At 44.3% G+C, this 26,062-nt stretch overlaps 1 protein-coding gene across 4 annotated transcripts in view; it reads left to right on the top strand.

The window, feature by feature from the left end:
* Positions 1-370: 370 nt before the first annotated feature.
* TSC22D1 (TSC22 domain family member 1) overlaps positions 371-26,062 on the top strand; it is a 114,908-nt gene continuing 89,216 nt past the window's right edge. For 2 of the 4 annotated variants that reach the window (XM_077297356.1, XM_077297355.1), the window contains exon 1: positions 373-4,648. In XM_077297356.1, coding sequence (XP_077153471.1) covers positions 1,914-4,648 — 2,735 coding nt within the window. In that variant the 5' untranslated portion in view covers positions 373-1,913. Of the gene's footprint in view, positions 4,649-15,074; positions 15,380-26,062 lie in introns of those variants that run through there. The other 2 variants (XM_077297354.1, XM_077297353.1) reach the window with 2 other exon arrangements.

The following is a 26,062-nucleotide window of genomic DNA, read 5'->3' as shown; positions in this document are numbered from 1 at the left end:
TTTTTTCTCCATGTGGTGTAATGTAGAAGTTGTGAAAAATTAAGTAATGTGTTCTGCAAGCAGAGCTCGAGATAACTGTGTTATTTCCTGCAGAAACGAGTCCTGGCTGGAAGAAATGATGGCGGTCTGTGCTGGATGAAAAATGAAGGACTTCACCTAGAGACGTCACTGGTGAGTCAGTGTTACCTATACACTGACACTATACACTGTATACTTTATACAGAGGTCCTGTGTACAATGTCACCAGTGATCTCTGTATTACCTCTACACAGACACTGCATACTAAGTACAGATCTCCTGTGAATACTGGCACTTATGGTGATAGTATTGTGTTTTTTGGTTTTTTTTAAATTACTGATCAGTATTGTAGTATTCAGTCACTATGTGGTGGTAATATGTGGTCTGGAAATGGTGTTGTGGTATTTGTCCCTTGAATGTGCTATTTGGTCACCAAGTGGTGGTAATATGTGGTCTTGACATGGCGCGGTGGTATTTGTTCCTTGTATGTGATATTATTGGTCAAAATATACCTAAATTGTATTGCAGATTTTAACAAATATTTAATAGGTTACAGTAGAGTAGGGCCCGGCCATTTTTCTGGAATAATCTGGTTCTGGCGTCACATGACCGGGGAGGGGGGCCCACAGTGTCTGAACAGCCCGGGGCCCTGGCTACCCTTAATCCACCCCTGGGAGGACGATATATATTCAGTCACTTATCAGGAAATCTAATAGGACAATGCCATGCCCTCTATAGAAAGCTGAAGTTTGGACATCACTGGACCTTTCTGCAGAACAATGATGCCAAGCACACCTCAAAGTCCAATTATTGGTTTCTGAAGAGGTTCTGGAGTTCGGAGAACCACACGGTCTATTCGGTGCCAGATTATCCGGACTCCCCCTCTGTGGACACTTTACATTAGTCACCAGTTGGCTGCCGCTTTCTGTGACTCGGGAAGCTGGAGTGTGGAGATGGCTGACACTTCGCTCGTCACAGTGTGACGGTGCAGATGACACACAGGTGGTCCCTGCTCCCCGGTGCTGCCCCCTCCACGTGTCCCGACCATTGCACAATGGCCTATGTCTCACACTGCCCTACATTCAACAAGCAGGACACGTCTGCATGACTCCCGCACTGACGTCATCCATGCGAGAGCCCGAGCGCTGCCGAAACCCTCGCCTCCGTTCGGCAGTTTCCGTCAAGCTTCGGGCGAGCCCGCTGCGTCATGCTCGACTCTATCCCTCCCCCTGCAGGCCGGCCGTCTTGCTACAGCTCCTCTAGCGTCGTAGTGCGCATGTCCGGCGGCCATTTTTCCCGATTCTCCGCCCCTAAGTGAGCAGCTTCCCCGGCTGGCAGCCGCTGTCCTCCAATACCGTGTAAGATTAAGGAAGGGGGAGGGAGGCACAGGCGCCGTGTAACAGGGAGCCGGAGCCCAGAGACACTGCGAGAGAAAAGAAAGGCAGAGTCACGGGGGACAGAGCCAGGCTGAGGAGTCCATGAGCCGCCGGCCTCCTCCTCGCCACCGCTGACCCGGATTCTCCTCAGCGCTACACGGACGGTTATCTGTGCGGAGGATGGGCCCCGGCCAGGAGCTGTGCTGATGACTGTAAGTGATGGCCGCGGCCACCGGCTGCATCGTCCCGGCCATCTCCGCACACCGCATCCTCGTCATCCTCGTCTCCCGGCAGCAGAGTGACCACACCTGCCTTGTGGCCCCGGATCCCGGGCTCCGAGCCGCGCTGCCCTCCCCGAGGAGTGCGCTGTCAGGACGCGGAGCGTGCCGCTGACCCTGCGGCCCCACATCCGTGCATTGTCCGCCGCAGCATCTGCTGCCCGGGCTCCATCCGTACAGCGGGGGTCCGGCTCCCAGCTCGGGGAGTGAAGGTGGGTGGGCTGAGAGGAGGAGAATCAGCATGCACCAGCCCGAGCCATCTGCAGACCTAGCTGGCAGGAAGATGGCGCAGCCGGCAGACCTCCCCAGAAGGGGCAGTGGGACCGGTGCGACCCCCTCAGCTGTGAGCACCACAGGTGGCCCTGGAGGCGGCGGCCACAGCCTGGCCTCTGATGAGTACCAGTCTCCCCTGCTGGTGCAGCCCCCACCTCCCGCCTCCTCCTCCTCACCTGGACCTCAGCAGCATCCTCCCCAAACCTTGAACCTGATGGCACAGCCCATGGTACAGTCTGGGGCACAGATTAAAAAGAAAAGTGGCTTTCAGATTACCAGTGTCACCCCTGCTCAGATTTCAGCCAGCATGAGCTCGAATAACAGCATAGCGGAGGACACCGAGAGCTACGATGACCTGGACGAGTCCCACACTGAAGACCTGTCCTCTTCTGAAATCCTGGATGTGTCGTTGTCCAGAGCTACAGATCTCGGCGGCCCCGAGAGAAGCTCCTCCGAGGAGACCTTGAATAACTTTCAAGAAGCTGAAACTCCTGGCGCCGTGTCTCCAAATCAACCGCACCTTCATCAACATTTACCTGCTAATGTCCAGAATATTCTGATAAATGGGAACGTGCACCATCTTCATCACCACCATCATGGACTTCCAATGCCGACCCATCATGGCTTATCCAGTGCCTCTGTGCCTGCAGCTTCTCACAACCCCACATCTGTGAAACTGGCTTCTCAAGGATCTACAGAGACTGCAGCACCTGTTTCTTCTGCAGCGCCACCTGTGGGGACTATGCCACCCATCGTGCGTAAAGCAAGTGGGCCTGTTAGTGCAGGGGTCAGTCCTGCAACCGGTAGTGGTACCACACATAATGTCAATATCCAAAATGTCAGCAGCGTGGCGGCCCCTGTGGGTCCTGTGCCCACTAGTGTAAATGTTAGCTCCACCAGTGTGACAAGTACTAGTAATGTCAGTGCTGTCTCTGGAAACGTTAATCCTCATTTAGGTTCTTCTGGCAATGGAAATATTGCTGCATCTAGTATACCTAGCAATGCTACTAGTGCCCCTGTAGGGCCAGCTGCAGGGCAGCAGCAGGCAGCACCTTCGGCTGCTGCGACCTCCAGGTTTAGAGTTGTAAAGTTAGACTCCAGTTCAGAACCGTTCAGAAAAGGCAGATGGACATGTATGGAGTTCTATGACAAAGAAAATGCAGCAGCTGCTTCAGAGGGATCTGCGGTCAACAAAGCAGTGGAGAGCGTTAAACAAAACCCACTTGAGATGACGTCTGAGCGAGAGAGCACCAGTGGGAGCTCAGTGAGTAGCAATATCAGCACTCTGAGTCACTACACAGAAAGTGTTGGAAGTGGCGAAATGGGGACACCTGCAATGCAAGGATTTCAAGCACTGGGACCCCAGCAGATAGACTTCAGCAACCCTCTCACCCAGAATGTCCCACCTTCAAATATACCACAGAGTGTTTCCCAGCCTCAGCTTGCACAGTTACAGATACATTCACAAGATGCCACTTATTCTCCCCAGAAACAAGTAGGACAGGCTGCGCCAGCTGCTATGAATGCCCCTGTTGGTGTGCAGCCAGCTGCTGTTAGCATACTTGGTGTCCCATCTTCTATAGGGCATCAGCCACCAGCAGTTTCTACGATGATCCCACCACAGTTGCCATATTCTCAACCGGCACAGTCCTTACAAAGTCTGCCGACTGTTCAGCAACAGCCTCCAACGATACAATATGCACATCCACAAACTGCTCCAACTCAAATGACTACTGGGCATGTCATGCCAACAAATCAGAGTTCTGTGCCAGGGAGTTTACCCGAATACATGCAGCATCCCCAAATTGTTCAGACAGGAGTGGCTCCTATACTGTCTGCATCAGCTGGAGTGGGTAGTACCGCAGCATCAGTACCTGTTATCCAAGCACAAGTTTTGCAGGGACAGATACAGTCTGTATCAGCACAAGCGCCACCAACCTGTGTAGCTCCAACCCAGCCTGTGGTACACACTCAGCCCACAATACCGGCAACTGGTGGACAAATTGTAGGTGTTATGCAGCAAGGCAATCTGCCAACTGCAGTGCACCAGGTATCTACCAGTCAAACTACACCATCTCTTATGCAGCAAAGTGTTCCAGCTCCTTCTCAGCCGGTACTTCCTCCCACACAGGGGATACCAGTTGGCGCTCCTACTCATCCACCTCCTGTAATGATTGCACCTCAAAATCCTCTGCTCCCTTCAAAGCCTCCAACTCAACTTGTTGAACCCACCGCTGTACAGGGAATGACCACTCCGCAAGTACCTGCAGTCAGTCCTTTACCCGCAGCTACCAATGTTCCAGCCGTTCAACAGCTGGGGACGAGTGTACCTACTGGAATATCACCTGCTGCTACCACCCTGGGCCCACCACCTACTGTTCCTCAACTTCCAACACCTCAAAATGGGAATTTGGTCCAGAGTGGAAATCATGCTCCAGTTATTGCAAGTGTACCCATTGCACAAAATATTGCTCTTCAGATGGCTGGTAGTGCTGGTCATTTCTTTGCACCATCTCTTATTCAGTCAGTGGCAAGTCAGATTGAGGATGCTCGGCGTTTGATGGAGCATTCAATGGTGGGCCTACCGCATGTCCTGGAGGGGTCCTCTTTGGATACAAGTGGTGGTCTTCAAGGAGCGGGATCTTTACTTCCTTTGAAGTCTTTACCCCTGACCACTCCTTTGGTTGATGGAGAAGATGAAAGGTGAGAATGGCATCACTGTCATTGTATTCTGTTGTCACATGAAATATTCCTGTGAAGTCAGTTTCCCGTCTTTGCTTCCCCATTGTAGACTTTCTGTGTCTTAGGCCTGTGAGATGTTGGGACTATTGTCCTTGACACATAACAGGCATCCTGTATTATTCACTTGGTGGGATCTGAATGTCACAATTTCCCTTCTTGTTGTATGGATTTTCCTGTGCTCCCACCCAACCTCAGCCCAGAAGTGCAGTCCCGGTGGCTTCAGTCCCTCGGCTTCTTGGCAGACCGTGATCCTTGAGTCTCACATGTAACCAGCTTTAGTTTTATTTGAGATGGTCTGGAATTGAAGTCAGCTCATTGAGATTTTACTGTGGTTTTCCTCATCTGCATTGGCTTGCATAATGGATATGATCACAGGTATTCACTATTTTATTAGCTAGCACAAGAGATTTGTCATCGTGTTCCCAGGCCTGCTCATCATGAAGCCGGCGTTGTCATATTTATATTAGCGGCTACGACCGAGGTGAAAAGTTCAGTTGATTCTCGCACCACTCGGAAAAAAAAAAAATTCCATTGCTTGTTGTACGTTTTGTGTAAAGCAGACATCGCTCACGTTTGGTAGTGTTTTATTTATTTTTTCCTTCATAGGTTTCCTTGTCTTGGATTCATGCCTCCTGGCTTTTGGTCAGAAACATTACACTAGAAGTGCAACCAAAAAAACTGCTTGTGTAAATGATTGCATGCAAGATACCAATGACAGGAAATCAAACTTTTCATTGTAGGTTCTCTGCAGCTGCTCACTTCTTCCTGTAAGTGTTCGGTGCTGTGGTTTAGTCTACTTTCTATAACATGTTCTGTAGGGACCTAGTGTCTCCTTTACCCACATTTACATCCCCATCTCACTGGGGAATGGGTACTTAACAAGATGCACAAAAAATGGAATGTATGATGTCAGTTTTTTATTCCATCTACTTTGATACCAAGTGAGTAGAATGTGACAAAGAGAAATTAAAGTGCTACATTTGTAGGCAAATGTATCCTGCAGTTAGCAGCAGCTCATACGTTTGTGTCCTACAATCCGGCTTGAAGGGAACCTGTCACCATGTTTGGCCGATATAAGATACGGCCGCTGCCTTTCAGGGCTTATCTACAGCATTCTATAATGCTATAGATAAGACCCCGGTCCGACCTGAAAGATATGAAAAATAAGTTTTATTATACTCACCCGAGGGGGTGGTCTGGTCCGATGGGTGTCGCAGGTCTGGCACCTCCCATCTTCTTATGATCGCCGCCCTCCTGCTTGTGTCATGGTTCCTGGCATCGTGCTCCTGCGTGCGCAGGCGTACTTATCTGCCCTGTTGAGGGCCGAGGAAAGTACTGCAGTGCGTAGGCGCCTGGAAAGGTCAGAGAGGCCTAGCGCCTGCACACTGCAGTACTTTTCTCTGCCCTCAACAGGGCAGATAAGTACGCCTGCACAGGAACGCGATGCCAGGAAGCAATGAAGCAACAAGAGGGCAGCGCCGCAAGAAAATGGGAGGCACTGGACCCGGACTTACGACACCCACCGGACAGCCCCGGGTGATTATAATCTTATTTTCTTATCTTTCAGTTCGGACTGGGGGGGGGGGGGGGGGGCTTATCTACAGTATTATAGAATGCTGTAAATAAGCCCTGAGAGGCGGTGGCCGTGTCTTATATCGGCCAAAACTGCTGACAGGTTCCCTTTAAAAGTCATTATGGTATATTCCCACGGTCAGTAAACACTGCTGGTTGGACGCTGCGTACACCTGCAGCGGCCAGATGTTACAGCGTAGTGGATGGGATTTCAAGAAATCCCATGTCCACTATGCGTGCACAGACGGCTCCGGCTTCCCTGCAGAGACAGACATGCGACCGCGTCTTTCCAGACCGCAGCATGTCTATTTATCTTGCGGAGACTGAGCGTAAGTATCCCAAGTTCAATGCATAGGATGTGGTGATTCCACATGGTTCTATGAACACATGCGGAATCGCCTGCGTTCAAAAGCTGGCAGCGCTTTGGACGGAGCGGACATGTACTGTGTCCAGAGCGCTGCCTAGTACTGACCGTGGGGACGTAGCCTTAACCCCTTCCCGACCTCCGCCGTACTATTATGGCGGAGGTCGGGTCCCCTGCTTTGATGTGGGCTCTGGCGCTGAGCCCACCTCAGCCAGGACATGTCAGCTGTTTTAAACAGCCGATATGTGCCCGCAATAGCGGCCGGTGAAATCGAGATTCACCCGCCGCTATTAACCAGTTAAACGCTGACAGCGGCATTTAACCGGAGCTTCCGGCTGCGCGGCCGGAAATGATCGCATCGCAGACCCCCTTCACATGATTGGGGGTCGGCGATGCGTCAGGATGGTAACTATAGAGGTCCTTGAGACCTCTATGGTTACTGATGCCAGCCTGCTGTGAAAGCCCAATCTGTCGTCGGCGCTCATAGCAAGCCTGCAATTCAGCTACGTAGCAGCGATCTGATGATCGCTGCTATGTAGCTGAGCCAATCCAGTTGTGCCAGCTTCTAGCCTCCTATGGAGGCTATTGAAGCATGGCAAAAGTAAAAAAAAAAATTTTTTGAAAAAGATAAAAAAAAGATAAAACTTTAAATCACCCCGCTTTCGCCCCACTCAAAATAAAACAATAAAAAAAAATCAAACCTACACATTTGGTATCGCCGCGTTCAGAATCGCCTGATCTATCAATTAAAAAAAAAAAAAAAGGATTAACCTGATCGCTAAATGGCGTAGCGCAAAAAAAAATTTGAAATGCCAGAATTACGTTTTTTTTGGTCGCTGAGATACTGCATTAAAATGTAATAACAGGTTCTTTTGATCGACCATCTGCAACAGTTCAGCACGCAAAAAATAAGCCCTCACCTGACCCCAGATCATGAAAAATGGAGACGCTACGGGTATTGGAAAATGGCGCAAATTTTTTTTTTTTTATTTTTTTTTTGTAGCAAAGTTTGGAGTTTTTCTTACCATTTAGATAAAACATAACCTAGACATGTTTGGTGTCTATGAACTCGTAATGACCTGGAGAATCAAAATGGCAGGTCAGTTTTAGCATTTAGTGCACCTACAGTAGCAAAAAAGCCAAACAAAAAACAAGTGTGGGATTGCATTTTTTTTGCAATTTCACCACACTTGGAATTTTTTTCCCGTTTTCTAGTACAATGATGTTGTTGAAAAGTGCAACTTGTCCCGCAAAAAACAAGCCCTCACATGGCCATATTGACGGAAAAATAAAAAAGTTATGGCTCTGGGAAGGAGGGGAGCGAAAAACGAGAACGCAAAAACTGAAAAGGGCAAGGTCGTGAAGGGGTTAATGTTCTGTCAGTTTCTGTTTAGTATCCTTATTGGGAACCTTTTTTCAGAAAGCTAGGTGACCACCAGACAGACCACCATTTAAGGCTATGTGCACACGTTCGGAATTGCCACGGAAATTTCCGTGGCAGTTCCGCAACTCCCTGCTGCGGGAAATACGCATGTGGAATTGGCATGCGTATTCCCACTAAACACTAGCATTTTGCAAGCGTAATTGGCTTGCAGAATGCTAGCGTTTTCCAAGCGATCTGTAGCATCGCTTGGAAAACTGATTGACAGGTTGGTCACACTTGTCAAACATAGTGTTTGACAAGTGTGACCAACCTTTTACTTTTGATGCTGCCTATGCAGCATCAATAGTAAATGATATAATGTTGAAAATAATAATAAAAAAAAAAAATTGTGATTCTCACCTTCTGGAGGCCTCCACAGCCTTCCCGATCCTCGCGATACTCCTGTTCCCAGTGATGCCTTGCGACAATGACCCCAGATGACGTAGCATCAAGCGAGACCGCTACGTCATCACAGGTCATTGCCGCAAGGCATCACTGGGAACGGGAGCATCACTAAGGCCTGGGCTGGAACCAGGGGCCACCAGAAGGTGAAAAATACGCAGCATTAGCACAGCATTGCGGAATCCCATTGAATTTCAATGGGTTCTGTTGTGTATGCATTTTTGAGGCAAAAAAATGCAGCAAAAATGCATACAATCCGCAATGTGTGCACATAACCTTAGTGTGCTCAGATGAGACCTTTTTGGCACAGGTTTTTTTTCTGTGTTGAGGGTACTTAATATAAGGACGTAAAAAAACAACAACGCTAAACGCATTTATTAACCCTTACCTGACAACTGTGCACTTGTACGGCACAGCGGATAAAGAATTCTGGCGAACCATACCATGCATGTATGGCTGGTGATGGTGCCGGCTCAGCAGCAAAGCCAGCCCCATCTGCAGCATGTGTTGAGTGTGTTTTGTAGCTGACACCCTGCTGCAACTTCTGCGGTCAGTTGTTTTAGATAGGCCGCCACAATACAATTGCAGGAAGCTGATGGTGTCTAAAGCAACTTAAAGGGGCTGTCCAGTCTAATTTGAGATGTCTGCAGTCACTGTGTAGCGGTCACAAGCTCTCAATGTAGGTCTGAGGGAGCCAGAACGAGGTTGTCATAGACTTGCATTGAAAAGTGACCTCCACGCTGCAATGCGGCAGGTCACAAACTGCTGGAGACCCCCAGGAGCAGCAGCGATAAGGGTATGTGTCTACTATCAGGAATAACAGCGTTTTGGATATCGCGCTTGTGCTTCATTCAGAACGCTGAGTTGTACAGTACAAGCACAGTGTGGATGGGATTTCTATAAATCCCATACCCACTGTGCTTCTATTTGACACTGCGTAAACTTACCTGCAGTGCGGGTTTAAGAGCCGCAGCATGTCAATTTCTGTTGCCGAGATGCTAGTCTTCACAGCACAAATTTCCACAATAAAGTGTGTTGGATGCATGTAAATCCGCATTGTTCAGTGAACACATGCGGATTTACTTGCATGATTAGAACACAGCGAAAATGCTCTGCGTCCAAAGCGCTGCCACTACCTGATCGTGGGAACATAGCCTAATAGTTGAAGACAGTGGCGGGTGGCAAGTACAAGTGCAAGGACCTTACATTAGTGGCCGCAGGGTATAAATCAAACATAACGCTGGAGCGATGCTTTAACTCGATTGGTGAAGACTACAAAAGTAAATTGTGTAAAAACTAGTTTTTTCATCATGCTATCAAAATAAATGGATTAAATAGTGATCAAAAAGTAAAAAAACAGCAACAACAAAAAAAAATTACGGTACTGGAAAAACAAATTGGCTCATTATGCAAAAAAAGCCCTCGGTAAAAAATGGTTATTTCTCTGTGTGGCGATATAAAAATACATTTTATTTTGTAAAAATTAGTTTTTAATGTTCATAAGTCGCAAAACAGAAAATCGATAACATTTTGGTAATGAAGTCGAAAATGGTAACAATAAAAAAAAAAAAAAAAAAAATAAACTGCAGCTCATCCCCCAGATCTTATTGTAATCCATCTGATAACTTTTTCTGCATGATGAATGGCGTAAATAAATATAAATTCAGGAATTGATTTGCTTGGTCCATTCGGTCTCCCAAAAGTTCTGTTAAAAACTAAGAAAATTTTTTAGATATCCCAAAATAGTATCAGTAAACACTTCAACTCATCCAACAAAAAAGTAAGCCGCCACTGAGACCTGTGAAAAAATAGAGGTAGCTCTAAGGCTGCCGTCACACGTGCAGTATTTGGTCAGTGTTTTACATCCGTATTTGTAAGCCAAAACCAGGAGTGGGTGATGAATACAGAAGTGGTGCATATGTTTCTATTATACTTTTCCTCTGATTGTTCCGCTCCTGATTTTGGCTTACAAATACTGATGTAAAATACTGACCAAATACTGCTAGTGTGACGGCAGCCTTATACTGGTCTTAAACTCAGCCTGATTTAAAAGGGCCACACATAGTGGAAAATTTGAGCGTGACTGGCCGCGTTCTTTGTGGGACAAGATGTTTTCAGTGGTACATTTTTTTTTTTTTTTCTATATGACTTTCTGATCGTTTTTGCACATTTTTTGATGTGCTTTTTAATGTTATTACATGTCTTATGGCACTAGTTTTACTTTTTACTTCAGTTTTTATTTCGTCATTTTTAGTGGCAAAATATTTTTATTATGAACTTACACTTTTTTTTTTTTTTTTCTTGTCCCCCCCCCAACTCGATCCCATACAGTAATATTGTTTTGCAATTAGTCACACACAGTAATTCTGGCCCCAGTCGTGTAATAATTTCCCCCATCCTGCTCCCCCTCTAGTAGTAATGTCCCCATCCTAATCATCTTGTATTAATGCCCCTCATACTAGTCCCATATTGTGGTAAAATTTCCAGTCCTGGTCCCCTCTTGTAGTAATGTCCCTCATACTAGTCCCATCTTGTGGTAATATTTCCAATCCTGGTCTCCTCTAGTAGTAATGTCCCCATCCTAATCATCTTGTATTAATGTCCCTCATACTAGTCCCATCTTGTGGTAATATTTCCAGTTCTGGTCCCCTTCTTTTAGTAATGTCCCCTATCTTGATCCTTGTCTTGCAGTAATGTCCCTCCAGTATGCAGTTGTTCACATACATGGGGGGGAACCACAACTTCTCACCTGACTTTGGGTCTCACTGGAGAGCATCCTCTTCCTCCTCCCCAGCCGGAGTGGCGCATGGCGGACGTCGGCTGCTAGCCTCTGGCCGGTTGCTAGTATAATTATTGTGGTGCAGAGAGTTGGTCTCTGTGCCCTGGTACAATGCAATTGAATGTCTCCAGCAGAAAGCAAGCACTGGCATCAGCGGTCCCCTGACTCCCTGGACTCGTTTGTCTCGGGAGCTCAGGGGCATGCATGGGGCCGCAATCCCCCAAACCACAGTTAATATTGACATGTATGACATTACATCAGAGAGGGGTTCTCCACTTGAATCGGTTGCCTAGTTCTTACCAATTCACCTATACATTGGGTCAGTATGAAATCGATAAGGGTCTAACACCCACCGGTGAACTGGAAACTGCGGTGTATGCAGCCATCATCTGGATGCTCCTAGCCATACGGTATGAGGCAGTTAGTTCAGGTTGTTTTCTACATTGCAGTCTGTCTGGACTGTGGAACATGGACATGTGAATTCAATTTTGGTTGCTTTATATTGCTCCAGAAAGTTGGCACGCATCCTTCATTCATGGTCTGAGTCCATTCCTGTGTGTGTGGACTGGCCGTGAGTCTGCTGACCAGAATTGCCTCATATATCCTTATGAGACTGTGATCAGGTTAGGTGACCCGCGGCCAGTCTCTACACAAATCTGGAATGACTGATTTGTTTAACCAAAATAAGGCTATGTTCACACCAAGGTTTTTTGCTACTTTTCTTTTCTACAGCCAAAACCTGCTTGACAGTAAAAACTTTATAAAAAAAATAAATAAATTTTTTCACCTCATTACTTTTTAATGGGTAAAAAAAAAAAACGCTGAAAGAATTGACATGCTGCAGATTTAAAAACACTGCAGTTCACAAATTCCGTGAGGAAAGAAACCAAGTGTGTGCATAAGATTTCTGAGATCTCATAGGTTTTGCTGGTACTGTAATAACAGATTTTAGCTTGCATAAAAACCCTGCATGTGAACATAGGCTAATAGGCTAAACCAACACAGTCTAGAACTGGTCCCTGAGGCGAGAAAGAAAAGGGGTCTAAAACGCACCATTTTGTGCAAATTAAGCAGTTAACGACAGCGATAGATATGTATAGTAGTATATAGCACAGCCCACATAATATATAGCACAGAGACGTAGTATCTAACACAGCCCACGTAGTATATAGCAATGTGGGCACCTTATCCCTGTTAAAAAAAAAATAATAATTAAAATAAAAAATAGTTATATACTCACCTTCTGGTGGCCCCCGTATCCAGCCCAGGGCTTTAGCGATGCTCCTCACAACTCTCTGGTCCCAAGAATGCATTGCGGCAATAACACGTGATCATGTAGCAGTCCCGCGACACCGCTACGTCATCATCTTGCGAGACCGCTATGTCATCTCCGGTCATTGCCGCAGTGCATTCTTGGGATCGGAGCGTCGCGAGGAGTGGGAAAGGCGCCGGAAGGTGAGAATCTAATGATTTTTTTTAAAATATATTTTTAACATTAAATATTTCTACTATTGGTGCTGCATAGGCAGCATTAATAGTAAAAAGTTGGTCACACAGGGTTAATAGCAGCATTAACGGACTGCTAAACCGCAATGGGGGCACTGACTGGAGGGGAGTAGGGAAAGGCGAATTCGTGGCCGGACTGTGCCCGTCGCTGACTGGTCGCGGCCGGCCGCGACCAATCAGCGACGCAGGATTTCCGTGACAGACAGACGGAAGTGACCCTTAGACGAATAAATATATATGTATATATTATATATATATATGTATCCAAACGAGAATTTTTTTTAATGTATCAGAAAATGAAACTGGTTAATGTATGTACAGTACATTTTTCCATAATGTCAGGAGAAAAAAAATTAAAGGAAATGTCTATTCTTCATTTTTTTTTTTCTATTTGGTGTTGGGGTAGAAACAGAGTTTTTTTGGAGATGCATTTGAACATATTAACTTAATTTTTTTTATTTATTGCTGATATTCCCCTGTAACTGGTCTTGGGATTTTGGCCTCCTGACTGAATAGCCGTGTTGATGGGGTCTCCAAGGACCCAACACGAGGTCCAGAGGAAGAAGCGCAGCTAGCGCTTCCTATATTGTATACACAGAGCTTGTTCAGCGCTGTGTCTACAATGATTGGGAAAAGCCTAGATGGTAATAAATCTTAGGGCTGTGTCTGAGGATGGCTGAAGACTAGTGTATGAAAATCCGGGTTTCATTCGTGTCTTTTTTTTTTTTTTTTGTCCATGTGATGCCCATTTGACATCAGTGTGTGACCTGTTTTCATATAGCTACACTAAAAATGTAAATGACCTAATACAGTTTCCTAGGTTTATAATAGAAATGTATCTGTAAAAATCAGATTATACTTGGATATTCCATGTGGAATCTGTGGTTTTTTTTTTTTGATTGTTTTGTTTTTTTTGCACACTTGTTGACTTGAAAGTAGTGCTTGCTGCTTATTTTTTCTTTTTAATTTTCTTTTTTCTCTTGGACAGTTGGACCGAACAGCTCTACTGAATAACATGGGTCTTGTACCGTCCGTTCGTGCGCTATCCGATTTCTACACTCGTCGGCATCAATAATAAAAAGTTGGTCACACTTGTCAAACAGTGTTTGACAAGTGTGACCAACCAGTCAATCAGTTTTCCAAGCGATGCTACAGATCACTTGGAAAACGCTAGCATTCTGCAAGCTAATTACGCTTGCAAAACGCTGGTGTTTAGCGGGAATAGCATGCCAATTCTGTATGCGTATTTCCCGTCACAGGGAGTTCCAGGATTTGCCGCTGAAATTTCTGTGACAATTCCAGACATGTGCACATAGCCTTACATGTGAATGGATAGATCAGCGCATGCTCGGACCTTTCCATTCCCAGCAGCACAAGACAGAATCCCGATTTTGAGATAGATGCTGGCCTCAGAGGTTGGATCCGCTTCTATCAGACAATTGACATATCTTGTGTATAACATAATTGTATGGGAATTTCCCTGAGCAGCTTAGAAGATGAAAGTGGATCTGTAGCTATGGGTAACGGGCTCTTTTCTTCCGGATATTTCAGTAGCGTTCTGTTTTATCCTACCTGTAACAACCCACCAGGCAGGTAGCCAGTCATTATACAGCATCAATCTCCTATTTCCTGAGGCTTCAACCATTCATTGACTCCAATAGATGTCTATTTTGACTCCCATTTTTGGTCATCTTGCGCACCCCATCAAGGAGTCGTTGAGTATTGTCATTTTCAGCGTGGTGTGAATGGTTAATAACCAGTTTTAGGATTGTTTTCCAGGACTTTTTATTTCAGGAAACATTAGTAATGTAGCCCAAGCGGCAGTATTGACTCTTCCTTGTTATAATTGTGATCTAGAAATAAGCCGGTGAATTTCCATCGCCTCTTTGTATACAGGGAATGTTGATGATGCTGTTGCCAAATGAGGTTGAGAACAAAAGCCTTTTGTTAACACCTTTAGTGCTGGAAGGCTTTGCACATGTTGATGTCTATAATGGAGATGTAGCGGAATAACTTCAAAAATATTATACATAAGTAATGTTCATTGCCTGCAGTATAATAAACATGAAAATCCATCTGGTATCTAAAACTCTATATAAATGTGCCCATGCAGACGGTTAAAGTATGAGGCAGTTAGTACATCGCATTGTTGGCGTCTTTACATTGCAGATTTTCTGTTTTATACAGATTATTGACGGTCATGGTGCACTTTAAGCTTTGAATATTTGTAATGCTCCTATGTAAAGTAGTTGTATCAGTGTGTTATTGGCCATTTATGAAATCCGCTGTGCACAGAGCCTTACCATTAACTAATCTGCCAGGAATATTTTCCCTGATTTAGGAAGAGATCTGCCAAATTTAACACGGACTATGCATCCTTTAAAATCGGAAGTCACTATAAGGGTAGGTTCACACAACCTTATCAAATTTTCTGGTTGAAACTGACGATTTTTTATTTATTTATTTTTTTGCAGCAGCTATTAATAATTTACAAGATGGGAAACTAGGCTATGTTCACTCACTGCGTATTTGCTATGTTTTTTTTTCCCGCAGGCAAAACCTGCTCGAAACTGATACAAAAAAAAGCAGGTTTTGCTGCGTTTTTGTTGTCCCTTGTGTGTGCTAATAAACCTTAGTGCCCCTCAAAAAAGCATGATGCAACTTTCTTAGGTTTTTGCACCAAAAATGCAGCAAAAACTGATACCTGTGTTTTTGCACTTACCCATTGCTTCCTATGGGTGAAAAAAACGCAAATGCGCAGAAAGAACGCTGACAGAAGTGACCTGCTGCAGTTTTCAAAAGCGTAGCACTGTTCCAAATTGGTCAGGAAAATAAAACCAATTTGTGTGCTTGAGATTAATGAAATCTCAGACTTTGCTGGTACTGTAAAACGCAGCTTAAAATTTGCATAAAAACTGCAAAAATTCAACATGTGAACATAGCCGTTAGCATTGCAATGTATCTGTAAAAATTGGAAGATTATATATAATATATATTAATGGATTTTTTTTTGCACTCCTATATCCAGTACTTGAGTGTGTGGGGTTCATCCGTTTTGTAGAAACCACTCGTTCGTCAGGTGAAAAGATCTTTCGTGCTGCACAAAACACTGTTCTCTGCCTCGCATTGCCTTTTATAAACGTTACTCGCTTTGCCAAGAACAATGGCGGCCTATGTGCACTGAGCTATCTAATAAGAATGATTCAGGGTGCATTGTTAAGCACAGTCTGTATAAACAGACTATTAAAGGATCCTTAAAGGGGCTGTTCAGGTTTGGGATCAAAGTTGCATTCACCATGTTGCTGCACTTCTTCGTACTCACAGCACACACAGGGCGATGGCGACCTTATGCGATCATGGCCTCCCTCAGATCACGTGCATTGAGCGAGGCCGCACTCGTCTAATCTTATCAGGATTCAGAAGTCTGCAGTCGCATAGTGTCTGCAGGCTTTCATCCCAAATCTGGACAACCCCTTTAAGCCACTGACTGATTTCTCTGATTATGTTCTCTTGTCCACTAAAACTAAAATCATTGGGCATGTTGAAATCCAACTGCCCAATCCTTTTTTCCTTGCAATCTGTCATGGTGGGGATCAGGAGGTTCCAATACACATTACAGGCTGGGCCAAAATCGATGGGAAAGGTATACTGGCCTTTACCAGCCCAATGTAGACCAACAAAAGGATAGTCTTAGTGCTTTGTCATGTGAACGAGACCCTATTTACTGCAATAATTACCGTATATGTGGGAATGTTTACACTGTGCTGAATACATGATAATGGCAAGAATAGGATGGTTCCATGCTGCAGCGTCAGACTTGGTGTAAAAGTTATGATTGTTACATAAGAAATGTGACATCCAGGAAAACCTGTTCACTGGCGGCTCCTTGTCACTGCTGATACTATCTTTAGCCTTACACACAAGCTATACCCTACAGTGTGCAAATCTTGTTCTCAGTACTGTTGTGTTTTCTAGAAGATAAGCGAATATTATGGTAGACCCTGCACGTCCACCTAAAAACATGGTAGAAATGGAATGAATGAGCCAAACGCCCGTTACAACAGCATATGGTAGCATCATTATTGGTACAAGGCTCAGCAGGCGTATTAGCAGCTTATGCTCTGACAAGTACACACCTACAGTGGCACATTTTGGTCATTGGCTATAATGTTTTGAAAACTTTTTATTTTTGCAACTGTATAGGAAACTTCATTTGCTGCAATTTCCAATACTGTAAAAAACAAAAGGGCCTATGGCTTAATTTGACATATATACTCTTGGAGTGCCTTGAAGTCGGCTTGATATACACACAAGTTCATAAGCTTGTGTATTTCCCGGATGGTTGCTCATTTATGCCATTCTTTGTATATGCTGCCCTTTTCTTCCATTGTAAAATCCATCTTATGCATATTGTGGCAATGCTGTACATAGAAAAGTGAGTGACAAAGCTTTTCAGCACTTTAAAACGAAGCGTTGTGTGGACACTCTTTTAGCATACAGAGCCCTGAGAAGTCTATGGATATGAGAATGAATTTTCCACCAAATGACTTCAGTAAGGAAAAAACACAGTAATGAAGACCTGAAAGTAAAAAAAAAAAAATGTAGTTTTCCATAGGAATATTGATGAAATATTGTGAAATTTCTGAAGGCACTATGAAGCGCTTTGGAGATGTAATGTATTAATGCCTTAGGCCTCTTTCACACTTCAGTCTTTTGGCATCAGTTTGAATCCGCCATTTTCGTCAAATAGCGGATCCGCCATTTTTTGTGAATCCGCTATTTTCCCATAGACTTGCATTAGCGATGGATTGTGGCGGATGGTCGTCCGTTCCATCCGCCATGTGACGGATCCGTCGAGATTTGGCGGACATCGTCTAGACATTGATGGACATATAACGTTTTTTGTCTGCGCCAAAATGGCGGTTCGTGATGGATCCGTCGCGTCCGCCATTCCCTAGAATGGCCGCCTATGGGCGACGGATCCGTCGCGATCTGTCATTTGGCGGATCCATCGCCCCAATCCGTTTTTTCAATTGAGCATTCTCCAAAAAGTAGATACTTTTCCCAGACAACCCCAAAACTATATAAACAGGACAGGTGGGCTTCATTCTTTAATGTGCCATCAAGCAGAGAAGAAGCAGAGAGAGAACACCGTGCCAGCCAGCAAGACAGACCCTGCCAGCAATTTTTCAGGATTTTCCCTCAATTCAATATACAGTGTGGAATAAACGCCACGGGTCATGCGTTGGGCTGTGATAGGATGGATCCACAGCCTTCTCTTCCGCCGCTGCCGCAGGATGCGCAGTCTTTCTTCCTCCTTGTCCCGAATGATGACTGCCAACCGATTAGCCTCAAAAGTGAAATCCGCACATATCTTCACAATATTCGCCAGTACTCCATCTGCCACTTTCTCTACAACCTTTCAAAGATGTGGTGTAAATACACTGTATATATAGTTTCCCAGTAGTTTCCAGTAGCCAGTCACATTTCCAAGTACTTTGTATTAGCCAATCACATTGAGATCCTCTGTTTTTAAAAACGGATCCGTCAAAAAACGTTTCCAACGGATGTAAAAAACGGTCGCAACGGATCCGTAAAAAAAAACGCATCCGTTAGAACCGTTTTCTCAACAATTTTGACGGATCCGTCGATCTGTCACTGTCGGAGCAGACTGACGCTAAACAAATGAGGTGTGAAAGAAGCCTTAAACAAATTTAAAGGAGTTTCCACTAGCGGTCAATCCTTTTTTTTTTTTTTTTTTTTTTTTAAACGGCTAAACTGTCCTACATAAAATAAGACCTAACCTACTTGACCCATCACCACTAATCGGCACTATGTCTCCTGGCAGTCGCATGACATTGTTATCCCGCGGGTCCAATGCAGCCTTTTGGGATTTTGTTGATGGATTAGTGAAGCCAGACATGCTGGTCCGAAACGTAAGTAAATGTAAATATATCTATTTGGGATTTTTGTCCATTAGTGGAAACCTCTTTAAACTGTAGAACATTAAGATTCTCCATCTTATAGGAGTCATGGAAGTTCACATCAAGATTAGCTTTTGGGAAAGCGGTAAGCCTCTATGCCAGGAATAACTTCCAGGATAAATGTTAGTGGTTTTCTGGACCCCTTTTCACAAGACTGACACAGTGGGCCTCTAAGGTGGACAGATGCCAGTGTATCCGTCCAGACTTTTTGCTGAGAAAGTGTATGTTGTCAATAAGGATACGTTGTCGAGGACCGTGCGCCAAATTTCGTCTCGCGTAGCAGTCTAACCAGAGATTTGTATAGAAGCCGTATAATGCTCTCATCAATAGTAACATAGTTAGCAAGGCCAAAAAACGACATTTGTCCATCCAGTTCAGCCTATATTCCATCAGAATAAATCCCCAGTTCTACATCCTTCTAAAGAACCTAATAATCCCCACCTCCTCAGGCAAGGAATTCCAGATTCTCACTGCTCTAACAGTAAAGAATCCTCTACTATGTTGGTGGAAATACCTTCTCCCCTCTAGACGCAGGGAATGCCCCCTTGTGACCGTCACCTTCCTTGGTATAAACAGATCCTCGGAGAGATATTTGTATTGGCTCCTTATATACTTATACATGGTTATAAGTTATATGTCACCATTCCTTATGTGAGTACAGTATCTGAAGAGGAGGTGGAGAGCCGAATCAGAGCGAATAGCATCACAAGGGCACGTGAGGACTGAGGGTAAGCATTCGGGCGCTGTCACATTGCGCCTACACACCCGTTCAGTGGCCCTGTCGGGGTTTACGTCCGAACCCTCGCAAAACGTGATTCGGACGTATGCACTTATCTACGGGGCCATAAAGGAGGGATGTATTATTGACCTAGTCATGTGAGACAATGTCTCATGACCGCTCACACACTTCTCACCTCATTGGTCAGTATTGTGGGCGTCCACTTTTTCTTACCTAGGCCTTATGATTGGACAGGTTCAGTGGGATGAAAGTACAAATCTACAGAACTGGACAAAGGGAAACGTGCAGTCGAATCAGAAAATTAGCACTTTAGACACCAGTAAATTTGGTGATGTTTATCTCCACTATAGAATGGAGATTAGTAGTATCAGCAGCTATATAATGGGTTTTCTGTACATTCCTGCTTCTATTTGCAGGAGTGCAGTGTTTGTAAGGCAACATTTGGTGAAAGGTCCTCTTTTTAAAAGGCTTTGCTAGCAAATGCCCATTTGCATTCAAGGAAAGTATTGGTGACCCCCAATACAATGTTAGGTGGCTATCCAGGACAGCCGAGATGCGAACTCTGCTTCAGGAAAATGGCCGCCGCGATCTCCATCTGCGCACGCGCGGCATCCCGCGGCCATTTTCCTGAAGCCCCGGGCAGCAGAGCACACTCCATCTGCGCACGCGCGGCCACAGGAAGATGGCCACCCCCACCGATCACCAGGGGAATAGCGCAGATCGCGCTCTTTTCCCTCCCCTGTGCAGTGGATTCGGGACTTGGGCATGCGCACACCACTACGCCACCAACGGAAAACTAAGCAAGATCTGGGGGAAGAAACAGCGATGTCACCACGCCCATCTGACCAGACCAGCCTGATTGACAGGCGAAAACGGCTACTTTGGTAACGTATTTCGGCAGCATAGGTGGGCAATCGGGGTCCACTTCGGCAGCATAGGTGGGCAATCGGGGTCCACAAAATACACTATTGTAATGCACAGCTCAGGCCCTATTTAACAGTATTTTTATCTCCTACGGAAAAAACGGGGTGACAGGTTCCCTTTAAGGAAAGTGATCCAATATGACATGAGCAAGGCAAAAGTATGTGAACCTTTTGCTTTTGGTATCTGTCTCCCTTTTGTGCAGCAATGACCATTCTGGTCCAAGAATGGCAATGTTTGCATGATTGTAGCAATGTGGGTCATTTTACACAGGCATATTGCTGGTCTTCACTCATTTCTTGCTTTTGATAGCACAGTTATTGTTGTTTCTTAAACACATTCCTCTGATCTCTCCTTTACATAAGTGATGTTTAGAATTGATGCAGTAGATAAAGACTTCTGGGACTTATTGTCCTCGGGAACGTAGGCCTCCACAATCGCATCAACAACCAAACAAAAAACCTTTCTATGAACGAAGCATTCATTCATTTGGCCTGTATTTTCAGGAAGCTGTTCTCCTGCTTGAAGAATTTAATTGTCAGCATGGCCATGGCTTTAAATAGCTTTGTAGACATTGCTCAACTGACATTGGAGATTCGCTGGCAATCTGCCAAGAACATGGCACATTTGAGGGTCCGGGATCCTATTTTCCTGGCTGGCATTTTGTATAGGTGGTGTTTAAATCAGATAAATATATATTTTTTTTCCCCAAAAATGTTCTATGGCATTAATCATGTGACAGGTCTGCGGTCCAGAAACCAAAAATCATCAGCAAAGTACATAGCAAGTGAGTGGAGTCTTAATTCCAATCTTCTCTGCTTTAGGGGTGCGCAGCAGTGCTTCAAATTCACAACATAGCCATATTGTTGCCTCAGATTTAACCTGTGGCACTATAGATCCATGTAATGGTAAATGCCATTATGTCAAGAACAGAAACCCTTTGTAAAGCGAATTTGTTCACACCACTGAATTTACAGTCTGAGCGCTGTCCGTGAAAACACAAACTGGCCTCGCACACATGGCGCTCAGACCAATGTTATTCACCTGGGCTGTTCAGGTATCATTTCTTTTATAGGCACCAAATATCTGTGGGGGAAATAAGATCACACACTTTTGTTTTTTGTGTATTTCAGATGAAACTGGCTAAAACTTTATTGTGCACAAGCAGAATCTGATCCCATACGGAGCATCCGACTTTTATGGATACATAGGAAATTGAATATAGCCTTGTACATTTATTAACTGCTGATGTATAAAATTGGATGCCATATAGATGACAATACAGCTGAAATTTTTTTATTTTTTATTTAATTTTTGTATTTTTTATTTTGACAATCAAACCATTTTTCGTATGCTGATGTGAACTTTCCCTTAGGGTAGCATCACATGTCTGTTTGGTTTTTATCACATCCGAGAAAAATGGTCGGATTATACTAAACACTCTGATCAGAGTGTGATCCAATTTTCTCAGAGATGGAGAAAAAAAAGTTTCTCCAGTTTGTCAATTCAGAGTTTGGTCTGACTTTCACAAATAGACTGATGTCTGTGCGGTCTGATGTTTTCCTTGCACCCATAGATATGAATGGCCATGTGCAGTCCGAATATTGGAGACAAATTGAGCATGCTTGGTCTTTTGTTTTTTGGTTTTTTGTTTGTTTTTTTAACACCCCCCTCAACCAAACTTCTCGGTCCAAGTAATAAACCGGACATGTGCACTACTTTTTTGAATAAGTAAAAAAAATTCTCAGACAATGTACACATGTAAAATTAGTGATGTGATAAGCGATGTAGTAAAGAAAAGTGTTTTTACCACCACATGTGTGCAACGGACATAGTATGGTGGCATATCGGTAAGGATAAATCATGAACAAAGAAAAAAACAAAAACCAAATTGTGTAGAAAAATTATGATTACAAAATTATTTAAAGTAAGGTGCAGATGGAAACAAATAACTGAAATGAATGCAGTATACAAGGGACAGACTGACAATAAGATGTGGGGGTAAGGTAATAGTAGCAGGCTGGATTACAATATCATAAATAGAAAGTTGTAAAAATGTATGTGCTGTACTGCCAATAAATCGAAAAAACAAAAATGGATGATTAGTGAAATTGAGCCTGTTTCTCTATCTGGGTCTATGTAGATCAGAAGATATGGTGCAAGTAAGATATGTAAAGTGCCTGTGCATATAATATCACCTTAAATCAATAGGGACCACATGGTGCATGGCACTTTTGGCAGCATGTTATTATCCCACACTACTTCTGTGGCTACACTTGCTATACACCATGTGTTCCCTGTTGATTTAAACTAATATTCTATGCACAGGCACTTTACATATCTTACTTGCGCCATATCTTCTGATCTACATAGACCCATAAGAGAAACAGGTTCAATGTAGGTATATCAGAAGATATGGTGCAAGTAATATACGTATGTAAAGTGACTGTGCATATAGTATCACTTTAAATCAATAGGGACCACATGGTGTATAACAAGAGTAGCCACAAAAGTGGTGTGGGTTAAGAACATGCTGCCAAAAGTATCAAGTTAAATGGTATCTGTTAGGCCATGTGCACACGTTCAGTATTTTTCGCGTTTTTTCGCTATAAAAACGTGATAAAAACGCTTACATATGCCTCCTATTATTTTAAGTGTATTCCGCATTTTTTGTGCAAATGTAGCCTTTTTTTCCGCGAAAAAATCGCATCGCGGAAAAAAAAGCAACATGTTCATTAAAATGCGGAATTGCAGGGGATTCCGCACACCTAGGGGTCCATTGATCTGCTTACTTCCCGCACGGGGCTGTGCCCACGATGCGGGAAGTAAGCAGATTATGTGCGGTTGGTACCCAGGGTGGAGGAGAGGAGACTCTCCTCCACGCACTGGGCACCATATAAGTGGTCAAAAAATAAGAATTAAAATAAAAAACAGTCCTATACTCACCCTCGATGTCCCGCGCAGTCTTCCCGCCTCCACTGCACGCTGCCGTTCGGTTCCTGTAGCTGGTGTGCGGCGAAAGACCTGCCGATGACGTCACTGTCCTGTGATTGGTCGTGAGCGGTCATGTGACCGCTCACGTGACCGTGACGTCACGCTAGGTCCTGTGCGCACAGACCAGCTATAGGAAGAGGAGCCGGACGCCGGTGAGGAGATGTCTGGGTGAGTATAAGCATTTTTTTATTTTTTTTATTATTTTTAAACATTCTATCTTTTACTATAGATGCTGCATAAGCTGCATCTATAGTAAAAAGTTGGTCACACTTGTCAAACGCTATGTTTGACAAGTGTGACCAACCTGTCAGTCAGTTTTCCAAGCGATGCTACAGATCGCTTGGAAAACTTTAGCATTCTGCAAGCTAATTACGCTTGCAGAATGCTAAAAAAAACGCGAAAAAAACGGAAAAAAAAAACGCAAAAAAAAAAATGCGGATTTCTTGCAGAAAATTTCCGGTTTTCTTCAGGAAATTTCTGCAAGAAATCCTGAACGTGTGCACATACCCTTAAGGAATGGAGAAGGGTCATCAGTTGTGCAGTGGATGCGTCCACCCCTGATGAAGGCAGACGCCAAAACGCGTGTCTGGGTGGGGGCATCGACGAGACAACTGATGAGTGATGACCCTTCTCTCCACTCCTTAACAGATACCATTTAACTTGATACTTTTGGCAGCATGTTCTTATCCCACACTACTTTTGTGGCTACTCTTGCTATACACCATGTGGTCCCTATTGATTTAAAGTGATACTATAAGCACAGTCACTTTACATATCTTACTTGCACCATATCTTCTGATATACCTACATTGAACCTGTTTCTCTATCTGGGTCTATATTTATTTTCACTAATCGTCCATATTTGTTTTTTTTTTATTTATTGCCAGCACAGCACATATACGTTTTTACAACTTTCTATTTATAATATTGTAATCCAGCCTACTATTACTTTACCCCTACATCTTATTTTTATTCTGTCCCTTTCTTCCCTGGTTATTTGTTTCCATCTGCACCTTATTTTAAATATTTCCAAAATCAAAGTATTCTCCATTTTCCACTGTTGGGGTCTCCACCTAACGTCTTGAAGGCCCGTATGCACTGTATGCTGCCATGTCAGATTTCTTTTAGACTACCTACCCTTTCAACCAACTTTTGGTCAGTGAGGCCATGGGTATTGAGACCCCTCTCCTTTCCCCTAATATCTGAAATGAATGGGCAGAAGCTCAGACAAGTGGTATTAGCTGAAGGTACAGTAAACCAGCAGCAGTCCCCAGTGCTAGACCTCCGATATAATTTGCATGGCACGTCTTAAATTGTGAATGTAGGAAATCCCCTTTGAATATCTGATTTATAGGAACCTGCCAGTTCCTGAATTTGCTGATAAGCTTCTGTAATGTGTTTCTGTGAGGAGCTGCCATGCATGTCCTTCACTGAAAGCGGACCACCACGGTCTGATGTGCAGTAAACGCAAGTGATGGAGCCTTGAGCATTTGTATCTTCCATTACTAATCTCTCTCGTTCATGAATGACAGCGCCCAGGTTTACACTTTACAGTATATGGGCAGTGTATGTATTACAGGATAGGCCTGCTAAGTCTTCTTCGTGATCCCTAGATGAACCACACATGGAGAAATGGATGTAAAGGATTCAATTGCTTGTATGCAGAAAGACAGCTTCACCTACATTCCAGCTAAATGGCTTTAACTTGCCTGGAGCGATAAAACAAAGCGCTGAGCAGATACATTGCAGAAGCTGTAACGTATGAAAAAGAGCTACATGTGAAATCCTACATATCTAGTCATGCAGCATTTATAGTCACTGATGGAGTAAGTGTCACTTACATGATGGCCCTATTCCTAGTACATACGTGGGGGAAGGTCTGCTTGGTCCCTGGCCCACACTTCATAGAACTCTACTGTCCAGGTAGTGTCATATAGCCAGGCTGTGATTATAACTAGGAGCCCTTCTATTAGTTTTCTGAAGCGTCCATCTTTAGCGTTTGGAGTTGTCATGTGAAAACAAGCTTTTACTAATCTACAGTATAAGCACTAACTGGCTGATCAGTGGGTTTCCCACAGCTGGGAGTTGCGCTGATCAGGAAATCACAGAATTTGTATCCCCCATTACAGAATGGAGTAGCAGGTTGGACGCCCAACGAGGGTTTCATTCATTCCCTATGGGGCTGCCAGAAAAAGCCGAGCACAACACTTGGCTTCCCCCTAGAGAATGGATGGAGCAACATCAAGCATGTCACTGCTTCTCCATCTAATTGGGATACAAGTTCCCATTCTGCCAATCAATGCGGCTCCCAGTGGTTGGACGACCCTTTCCTCCTAGTCACAAGTTAATAATGGATAATTGTTCACCTAATAAATCCTTTAAATAAATACCCACGTTCCTGCCATTCATAAAACAATGTAATGCATTTATCCCAAACGAAGGTTTATGCCCACAAGTTTCACTTTAGATGTGCCCAATGTCTGAGTCTGTACGTGCTACCAGTTCACCCCCCCCCCCCCCATTCCCCAGCCGAAATGGCGAGGAGCTTACAGACGAGTATATCTGATCTGTAGAACCAGCAGCGGACACTAAATGGCTGGACGAGCTGTGCTGTTCATCTGCTTACATCGGGCTGGTCGGGTGGGATTCTGGGTGTTGGAAACCCGCTAATCTGGTATTGCTGATCTATCC

This window comes from Ranitomeya variabilis, chromosome 3, assembly GCF_051348905.1.
Source record: "Ranitomeya variabilis isolate aRanVar5 chromosome 3, aRanVar5.hap1, whole genome shotgun sequence".
Lineage (NCBI taxonomy): Eukaryota > Metazoa > Chordata > Amphibia > Anura > Dendrobatidae > Ranitomeya > Ranitomeya variabilis.
The sequence above is the reverse complement of the archived record's forward strand: the minus strand, read 5'-3'. Positions and strand labels throughout refer to the sequence as shown.